We start from the raw sequence: 10,292 nt of genomic DNA, 5'->3' as shown, positions 1-10,292 counted from the left end.
ATTTCACGCTATGTCTATTGCAAGTGAACTTGGTTTGTATCTTATATTTCAAAGTTAGGTGATCTAACAATTATCAATATTAGTAGAACCACTGCTTCATGGGTCCAAAGGTCGAATCATCAAAAATAGCCAATGCTTTCGACCAAATGGATTCTACAGTAATCTTCACGATTTCTGCAGTTTAAACCATAAGATTCCATTTAAATACTCTTGTGTACAAACTTTACAATGTTTTACAAATATTCGGCATAGTTAGTGAATGTTTAACTATTGAAGCGCACAATTGTGTGTTTTTCAATATTTGTTTGTTCCAAAGATGGTTTGTATATAATTTTATATTAAGGTAACGATGGGTCAATCTTGCGGTCAGGCACTTTAATGTCAATACAGTGTGCCTCATTTGAGGGACGTCATTCGATCGGAACAAGTTTCGCTTCTGCTTTTATTTTAAATTGGTTTTTCGACAATCGGGGAAAAATATGACTTCATATGACTCTTGTTGATTACATCTAGCGCGAGCCTTTTTAGTCCACATGATAGACAGCTCCAGGAAAAAACGAAAAAGACTTTATGACGTAACCTAGTTTTGATTTGAATCTCTCATCTTCTTTAGAAAGCTGTAAAGTATGGCGTCCACAGTATGGCTATTGGTCATCTTGACCATCAATCTATTGTCACCAACGACGCTGGCCGAATCTAGCACGACCACAAACGGCGAAGAAGCAGCCAAGGAGATCAGTAATCGCGTCGACGAAATGAAGAAAGCCAATCTCATTTTCGATCCAAAGCTTGACAACAAATTGGATGAAATGAAAAAATCTTTGAAGGTAAAAATGTTCTTCGAGAAAAAAATATCGTAATGACATTTTGTGATACTACACGATCCTATTGAATTTTAGAATTATAGAATCTTGAAGATTTTGTTGCAATGTATCATATAGAGTCTATTTTGGAAGAAAAGTTTCAAAGTTTTGAGGAGTTGTAAAGTTTTAAATTCACCAATTTATAATTATCTTTCTAACGAGGAATCATATTATTTAGGATATTTCTGTTTTTCCTTCAAGATTAATGTTTTTTTTTGTTGTTTTTTTTCAGAACAGCACAATTATACTGTAATACATTAATACAGTAAATTGATTTTCTATCACCCTCATATCTTAAGAGACCGTCTGGACAAAATGAACTAAACCCAGGTTCCACCTAATCACCTCCTTGGTTCCAACCCTAAACTCTGTTTTTATTGTAGAAAGTGAAGCCAGCAACGGATAAAGGATCTGAAAAACCTAAAGGACCGGATACCATGGCAACAGCTGAAGCTGTCAACAAAGCTCTCCAAGGGTTACCAGGAATGGTAACTGCGTTGCAAACAAAAGATTACACTTCTGCTCTTAAGAGTAAGTACACCTCTGTATCAAAGATCGGTTTGCCCCAATTGGATACAGGGAAGTTCAAGCATATTGTTTACAATACAGACCATAATGGCAGCGAATGTCGAGGTCTTCCGCTCTAAAGTAGCAACGTTAGCAAAGATCGTCCATGAATTCTCCATCATCGATTAGACCATAGTATAAGAAAGCCGCGGCTGGAATGATAACATCTGAATTTCTCTTGTTCTATCTCTGTCGTATTTGATGACTATTTGTTGATCAAAAAGTCAGTAATGTAGCATCTTTAATGGTAAATTTTATTGGTTTGTCGTTAATACCTACTTCTTTAGGGCGTTTTAGACATTAATGATATGCCCTTTATAATACACTTGCATTATAAAATCATTGTAAAGGAAAGATCAACAATAAGAAATTTAAACAAGCACAAAATGGCTGGGCTGAAAGAACTCAAAAATTAATAAATTGCCTCGAATGCCTTCGCAATATTTCAGTAAAATATTTTTAGAAATCAATGAAAAAGTACATCAAGATAATACTGTGAAAATTTCAAGCCAGCACCTTCAAAATTCATCATTCAAATTGACAGGAAAGTTGTCATCTTGAATATAGTTCTTATAATTTCAATTTTGGCGAAAAACTATTGTTTCCATAAAATACCCCTAAAATATGTCCAAAATTAGTTCAAGTGTTCTATTGGGTACAGATTGGAAGATATCTAGCAATAAAAAAACTTGTTTTGAAGGAAAATAAGAGAAAAATTTCAAAAATTATCTACCAATAATAAACTGAGCATGTTGATGTTCTTATAAAGCTCGGAGACAGAGATAGAACAGCAATTAACTGAAAAGACAATGCGGTACATATTCCAGCCGCGGCTTTCTTATACTATGATTAGACCATGTTCAGACGTTATAGTTTGGTATCACTCTGGTGTGGTATTTGTTACGGATAGGAAAGGAAGTGTTCATGCTCATTTTGGAACATTTCGGAGTAAGAAAACGGAGCAGTTCCGTTCCGATGAAAATAGTGGAGCGAAATGGTTTTGATCTGTTTTTCTTTTTAACATCTTCTTTTTTGACGTTTCCAATTTTGACGTTCACACAATATTTCGGAACCGTTTCATCTCGGAGCGAAACGGAACGTAGCGCGTGAACGTGGTCTTATTTAGCCTATATAGAGGAGGTAAATATGCGACTAGTTCAGTCGAAGGTGATCCAAAGACTCCCTCTTCTTTTGCTGTCAGCCTGGAAGTAGGGGAGGGCCACTTCCTTCATTGGATTTCTCCACTTATCCTTGCGATCCGTCTCTTCTTCTCTTCTTTAATTGATGAACATTAAGCACAGAGAGACATCAAATACCATTTGGGAGTCTTTGGTATGATCCAGCCTTGGATTGAACGCGCAACTTTTCGCATCGTAGCTGGATGTTAAAAGAAGCTGTTTTAAAAGACTAGAATATGCTTTTTTTATCTACAGGTGGAATTCAAGTTGTGACGTCTATCGTCAATTTATTTGTCCCTGGTACAACCAAAATCGCCAACCTCGTTTTAAGTTCATACAGTTCAGTAAATTCTCTTTTCACTGGATCCAAAGTTCGAAAGCCAGAAGCCCCGATTATTAAGTAAGAATAAAACAATCTATGATAAGTTGGCCTTAAACTCGCCCTGACAAAGTAAACATTTTCAAATCCGATTTATCTTAGCTTTGGAAAAACTAAAAAGGTCTAGTTTTGGTTCGTTGGAAAGCTTTGTTATCGAGATTTATCGTTGATAAAACTTCATGTTAAAGGTGTAAATGAAATAAGACATGGGTAAAGCATAGTATGAGAAAGCCGCGGCTTTCTTATACTATGGGTAAAGCTATCAAAAGGAAAAACTTTATCAACCAAAACCTGTCAATATTCAGTTTAAGCATGCCTTGCCAAAACAACATTAGCTTATTACACGCTTTTTTTTTATAAGAATACACTTTATAAGAATGTCCATGATGAAAATGGCCGAAAAACTAAGAATATGCTAAGAATATCACCATCATGGAATTTTGCTACTAAAGTTAAGAATGCCATTTTAAGAGCATTTTCAATTATAAATTATCAATTATCCCCAAGTTAGGCTCACTCCTTTTACAAAAGTGCCATTTTATGCTCGAGACGTATGTACTAAATGTTAAATCTAGTATGAATTAAGATCCTAACCTAAGAATGTGCTGTAAGAATATTTTAAGATGATTTTCCCAAAAAAGTTAAGAGAATATCCATGATGAAATGGATTTACACCATTCTTATAAAAAAAAGCGTGTATTTCAATTGTAAAGTACCATTGACTTTTATTAGGCCTTTGTTGCTCCCTTTTCGTCAACATGAAATAAACTATTACACATGTACAATACACGCTTTGTATATTCGTTTCAGGGCTTTAGAAGATTTCAAAATTGAAGGCCTACAAGATGAAATAGCTGGTATTCAGTATCTGTGGGATATGATGACCAAATCTATTGCTCACTTTGAGGATTATTTGAACAATGACAAAATCATTACTGAGCAGTTAGCAACTCAATTCTACTCCAATTCATTCCAAAGGGTGAGTATACAATTTTTTATGACATATCCCCTTCTCACAGACCCGCTTTTTCAGCCAATTAATATATTTCCATATTTTCTATGGCTATGATCTCAATTCTTTTGTTTTTAAGTAAGAAATTTCAGTGAGGATGGGAAAATTAGCATAGTATTTTTGTAGTGAGGATTGGTTTATTTGATTATTTTGGGATTATTTTCAGTGGGGACAAAAGTTGTAGGAAAAATTTTCCACATTGACGATATTTTGCTCAATTTTTCCAGTGGGAAGGGGTGCCAGTGGATCTGTGAGAAGGAGTGTACTAAGGTCAACAAAATTTTCTTCATTTTCTTCACAACTTATTTTCTTCCCGAGAGCTTTTTTCATCAGAAACAAACTTTTCTTCATAGGTGTTTTCTATGGCTACCTATGTTAGGAGAAACTGGTGAAATTGAATTTCACTTCCTCTATTTTGCAGATTGGAATTTTCGGTCGATTAGACAAACAGATCAAAAAATATTGTATCAAAAAACCTCACCAAGGAGATTCGAATAAAAAGAACATCGATGTCTGTATGGCTTTACTTACTTCTTACACAAGGTAAAACAACAACAAAATTTATCAAATAAAAAGAACTACGGAGTACAACCGTTACTATCTTCTTCTGTTTGAATAGCGTCTTCGTTTTCCTTGACGGTGTGTTACAGTGCTAGCCCTTTTTTCTGTCGGTTTTTCGGTTTTTGAAAAAAAGAACGACGGCATTTTGGTGTCAGAAAAAAATACCATACTGGGAAGAAATAAGGATTCTACCAATTTCTGATGTCGGTGTTGACGGTATTTCAATGTTGATGACATGACCTCCTCCTGCCTCACCTAGAAAACTAATCTTAAAGCTCTTTAAAAATCTTACCAGAATTACCACGAAAATATTGACCCTATATCTATCGTTTAGTAAGAGCTATGAATGAAAGGGTCGAAGGGAGGGAGTTGTTGGAAAGAATAATGTTTAATCATAGAATATGTTAGCTTTTGGCTGACCTTTGCTATAAAAGCAAGCAAGACATTGGTTTGAAAGTTGTAGAGCTCTAAAGTAGTGGGAAGTTTTGACTTTTTCGCATTTTTTCATCCATTCTTTCAACGATTCTTTTAGGTTGAGTGTTACCAGGAGTATCATGTTAGCGCGTTTAGCAGGCATCACTCTAAAAGCTGAAGACCATTACAAAGAGCTGATAGACGATCCTAAATATACCAGCTTGAAGGAAAAGATTGAACGTAAGATGCAAGATATGGGTGGATATAAAGAAAATTTCATCTATCTAGCTGATCAACAACGAAGCATGGACAAAGATGTGTTAAGGTAGAAAGCTTCATATAAAGCCTATTCATCCTTAGTTTCGCGGTCGGTTTTTAGCCGGGGTAATGAATTTACAAGAAAAATTTGTGCTCGGCGCACGACATTTTTAGGCTATAAATCAAACTAAGAAAATTCCTGCCAAAACTCTAAATTATTGTTACCATCGAATAATTATATTGACGTTACTTTATCGCTTCAATGCAAGGGTATCTTAGATTTTTTCACAAAAGTACTCCTACACTTGTGTTTTCGATACCGTCGTCAAGGAAAGTTTTCCTTGTATTTTCGTTACTAGTCTTCTCAAAAGCGTTAAGGGTTAATACCCGGTTGATATTACGTGTTACTACTGAGTGTCAGTTGAATCGGGATCAGCCCTTTTCTTACTTACACTAAGGTAAGCGCTAGATTGAATGTAGACGTTGCTATCGTCCATTTAGAGGGTCAGTAAACGTGGGAAAATATATGTGCGCAGAGTGAGGGCGTCAGGGCGTTTACGAAAAAAAACAGTGGCGGTAGAAACACCTCCGCCACTGTTTACTCCACCCCGAGCTAAACTCCTTTTTTCAAATTTATCCCACCTCCTGAATTATTCCCTTTTTTAGTGATAATGTGTAGACGATAGGATCATCTATATTGGATGCTGACGTACAGTGCCACGGCTACTTTTAGGGGGGGTTTCACGTTTGGCGGAGGAGCGGAATCGGCCCTTTTTTCGGACGGAGTGGCGGAATATGGCGAAAATTTAGACGGAATTACGGAAATTGGGTTCTCTGACGGAGACGGAAAATTAGACAATTTTAGTGCGGAAAAACGGAATTTAGCAAAAAAAATTGCGGAATTTCGGAATTGGTAAAAGATATTCCAAATTTGCGGAATTTTCGACGAAAATATTGAATTTCAAAGGAATTTTCGGTGACGGAATTTTGGTTCAATTTAAGACGGTTTGACGGAAATTGGAGAAAAAAATGGCGGAATTGCGGAATCAGGTACCCCCTGAAACCCCCCCCTTTTAGCTTCCACTAGTTAAAAAAAACCATTCGCTCAGTAAATGATGACCAAAATTTAAAAAAATCTTTAGTAAATCAAAAACATCAAAAACATGAACGAAAAAACCGACAAAAAGCAAGAAAAACAACCATTTGAAGAAGCTAAACAAAACCAAACATGCACTCCCACCTCCTGCTCAGATTATGATGACCAAAACCGTCTAAAATGCCGAAAATGCCACCGCATGGTACACTACGAGTGCACACAATTACCGCTTTATCAGCTACAAATTTTTGCCAACACTTATAACGAACAATATCTATGTCAGAATTGCGTGCGGATAACACGATCTCTAATGAGTAAATAAGGTGAGAACTCGTATCATATGATGCAGAGGGAAATTGAGAAGAAGGACGACGTCATTAAAAAGCTCAAAAACCAGCTAGCCAAGAACCGCAGCCTTAAGAACGATATCGAAAACATCTTAACCAATAAGATGGCTGACTTTGAAATGAAAACCAAGCAGATTATAAAAGAAGAAATAAAGCAAACGACGAATTACATAGAGAAAACATCAGAAAAAACATACGCTGAAATAACTAAGAAACACAAGGATAATTTCAAATCAGCAGTGAGAGAACACCAACAAGAAAACAAGAATGAAGAAAGAGACATCGAATCAAGAAAACGAAATATTATTATACATGGAATGGTGGAATTAGAGGTAGACAACAAAGAGGAACAACAGGAACAAGACAAAATAGATATTGAAGGTATACTAGGTAACATTGGCGTTCAAGATATCAAACCGTCCCACCATCATCGCATTGGACAAAACCGAAAAGGGCTACATTGGCGTCCAATCAAGTTGATCTTAAAAAGTATAGAGGAAAAAGAACGGATAATGCAAAATCTGCATAAGCTGAAACGATTCAATGAAATTGGTGGCTTTAGCATCACAGACGACTTCACCATCAACGAAAGAAAAATTATTAAAGATATGTGCCAAAAGGCGAAAGAAATGAATTCAAAAAATGGCGATTTCGTTTGGCATGTAAGAGGAAGCCCTAGAACAAACCTTCGCCTAGTTCGAAAACCTAGGACAAAGACCAAAACAACGTCTTCTCTTCTGTCCATATCTTCTGACGACTGGACGACAGATGAAGAATTAGACAATTTATAAATCTAAAATTATTTCGTAGAGGTCGATAGACCTGTGAAATATAATTCTATGAATAAATAAAATGAGCTGTGAGGCGATCACTAAGAAAATTTCTATCCATTTCTCATTATTTTTCTGTTTTAGATTCTTAGGCGATCCATTAAATCAGTTTCAATCCAAGTTGGTAATTTTTGAACTGTTTTCCAACCCAGCAAAATACCAAGTGTTGATGGCTTATCTATTGAGTTTGGATGAACAGTATGAATTCTTGACCGACAAAGATCACGTGATATTGTGTCCGGAAAAGAAACTTTCGGGATTATGCCGGACACTTTCTATTGTGAGTATTTTGATAAAATCATGAAATTAGATGTCTTAAAACTCGAAAAATACTATGTACTATATAGATCTAGTGGCCGACCCCCCCCCCTTAAGCGGCTTTCGAAGATGTGAAAGATTTAGGCGTGATGCATCATTTGGAATATTTTTCGCTATCTTTGTAGGTATAGTAAAAAAACTTGAGGGGTGCCTCATTTGCTTTAAGATGTTCTCTCTTATTCTCCAAAATAAATAAAGGTACCAGATATTCCAAAGTCCTAGTTCACATTTTTTTCTAAGAACAAACTGGACGGCGAAGATTTTAAGAACTAAGAACTTTTAAAGGCTTTGTGGACTCGACAACACCCTTTTTCTTAGTAAAGTAGTCAAAAATATTTACAAAATGGTCAAAATAAGAAAGTTTTAAGAACATTTTGAGGCTTAAAAAGTTAAGAACATCCGAAGGCTTAAAAAATTTTAGATGTTCTTATAAAAAACGTGTAGCCCTCCATCCCAGGGACACTTACCCGCTTCATTGTTGGCTCTTTTTTGTCATCGTTCTCCAAAAACATTCATTTTCTTTACAGAGCGATGGGCAAGTCAAGAACAACCCAAGAGATTTTCCAACGCAATCATGGTTTGTACCTATGGGACTTCAACTCTTCATGTATAAGAAGGGCAAAGAGTTTGGACCTTTCATTGGCATGTTTGCATACTCACCGGAGAACATGGATGGATTTGATTCCGTCAAAGCTACTAAGTTAGATACTGGAAAGTATTTGGATGCAGCTGAAAACATTGTCATCTGTAATAGTAAGTTTGTAATCATGCAAATTAACAAAAATAAATTTTCTCTGCTGATTCCTTTATCTTTGTTTAATTTTCGTGGAGATTTTTGTTTAGCTTTGAGTTTTGCGAGTTTTTTGGCCAAAAAAATCCTGAAATACACGGGGACGAGATTAGGACAAACTCTCTAGTTTGCGTTACTTTTTAGTGCTACTACAATTGCTTTCATGGGAACAATAATGAAAAAAGTAAGCTAAGGGGACTTGGTAAGAGTTGTAAGCTACTAAAAAAACTTTGTCGTTCGGATCATGCTTTTGATAAGAAATAACAGGCCTGAGAAAAGCCTGTGCTTGCTCCACATTCATCAAAAACTCGTCACCCATGGATTTTTTAAACGTTTTTGTGTTTAAATTTTATGATATTTTGTTATTAACCCATGACAGATTTTTTAGCTTTTTTTAGCTGAAGCGAAAATCAGGTCAGCAATCTCACTCACTTGTGAATTTTTGTGTTTGTTTTTCAGCTAACAAGATGTGTGATACCATCGATAGTAAGATCTACAAACAATACAATCTCAAGAATTACCATGGTGTCAATTATCAAAAGATAGCCAGCATTAAAGCTCCGGCAGGTGTGAAAGTCTATCTTAGTGGTCAAGACAAAAATGTCGTCTGGAAAATTGATGGGCCATTATTTGGTCCATTCCAACAGACCAACATTGAGAAATGTTACAGTGCCTGGACAACACTTACTGTCTATAAGCTTGAAGACGAAGAAGATGGTCGAAAATATGTTGAGGTATGTGGTCCATCTGATGGATTCTGTTTGCAATTCGAGCCTGGTAAAGTAGTTAAAACATCACCAGAAGGCTTCTTTGGAATGTTGAATCCAGATGATACAGTCAAATGCCGACCAACTCCTGAAGGGGATACCTTGAATGTGAATATACCGGTCGGTAGGTTGGTAACGGTCAAGAAAGGTGAATCATCATATGGCCCCTACCGTGGTCCAGCTTATTACCCAAATCTCAATGTGGCGGATATGCAGATCCAAGTCGAAGATTTGTGGCAAGGTGATAAGCCAAGTAAGAAGAAAGATGATAAAGATAAGGGCCGCAAAAGAAGCATGGCGGGCCGTCGACATCATCATCATCATAAGCATCGTCATGGAAGCAATGAGACGGTCGTTGCTTTTGAAGATTCTTTAATGACACCCTAGTTAAAAAGTTGTCACTATCTCAATAGCCCTTATTTCGATTGTGAAAAATTGTTAAAATATTTTTAATAATTTTAATGTAAAAATCAATCTTATTTATTCTGTGTATGGATATTAGTGAATCCAAAAAAATGTCATATTCACCTTTCGAAAATTGTGAGTTTCATATCGGTGACCTAAACTTAAACGTAAAAATGGGGACTTTAGACCAAGAGCCAATTGACAAATAAAATGGCAACCTACGCGGATATTCCTATTAAAATTTTTCCAGTTCCGACAAAAGAATTGATGCAATTAATGAATTTTTAATAGCCCTCTTTCAAAATCCCTTTCATGACTTGCTAATTAGGGCTTTCAGGATGGAAAATGACGAAGTCATCATATTTAGCGCCCACAAATTAGTATTTCCGATAAGCTCTAATGGTTTCCGTAATAAAAATGACTTTGTTTGGTATCGTTGTTGTATTGGTTTAAATAACGTTATCTTTAGAATGTGTAGGATGCAAACATTAATTTCAAAATACTGCA

At 35.9% G+C, this 10,292-nt stretch overlaps 1 protein-coding gene across 1 annotated transcript; it reads left to right on the top strand.

The window, feature by feature from the left end:
• Nucleotides 1-599: 599 nt before the first annotated feature.
• On the top strand, nucleotides 600-9,914 carry LOC136819508 (uncharacterized). Its single transcript, XM_067075741.1, has 9 exons — nucleotides 600-827; nucleotides 1,247-1,394; nucleotides 2,864-3,008; nucleotides 3,798-3,966; nucleotides 4,421-4,542; nucleotides 5,093-5,299; nucleotides 7,590-7,785; nucleotides 8,351-8,576; nucleotides 9,073-9,914. The coding sequence occupies exons 1-9, from the start codon at nucleotides 627-629 to the stop codon at nucleotides 9,765-9,767; spliced, it is 2,109 nt and encodes a 702-aa protein (XP_066931842.1). The 5' UTR covers nucleotides 600-626; the 3' UTR covers nucleotides 9,768-9,914.
• Nucleotides 9,915-10,292: the final 378 nt, after the last annotated feature.

The sequence above is a fragment of the Clytia hemisphaerica genome, unplaced genomic scaffold (genome assembly GCF_902728285.1).
Source record: "Clytia hemisphaerica strain Z4C2 unplaced genomic scaffold, Clytia hemisphaerica genome assembly, whole genome shotgun sequence".
Classification (NCBI taxonomy): domain Eukaryota; kingdom Metazoa; phylum Cnidaria; class Hydrozoa; order Leptothecata; family Clytiidae; genus Clytia; species Clytia hemisphaerica.
The sequence above is the reverse complement of the archived record's forward strand: the minus strand, read 5'-3'. Positions and strand labels throughout refer to the sequence as shown.

What these genes read in the sequence shown, in the direction of transcription:
- LOC136819508 (XM_067075741.1), top strand. Translation starts at nt 627, where the DNA reads ATGGCGTCCACAGTATGGCTATTGGTCATCTTGACCATCAATCTATTG. An exon ending in ATGGACAAAGATGTGTTAAG is followed by an intron (nt 5,300 to 7,589) that starts GTAGAAAGCTTC and finishes TTTCTGTTTTAG; the next exon opens with ATTCTTAGGCGATCCATTAA. An exon ending in AAACATTGTCATCTGTAATA is followed by an intron (nt 8,577 to 9,072) that starts GTAAGTTTGTAA and finishes TTTGTTTTTCAG; the next exon opens with CTAACAAGATGTGTGATACC.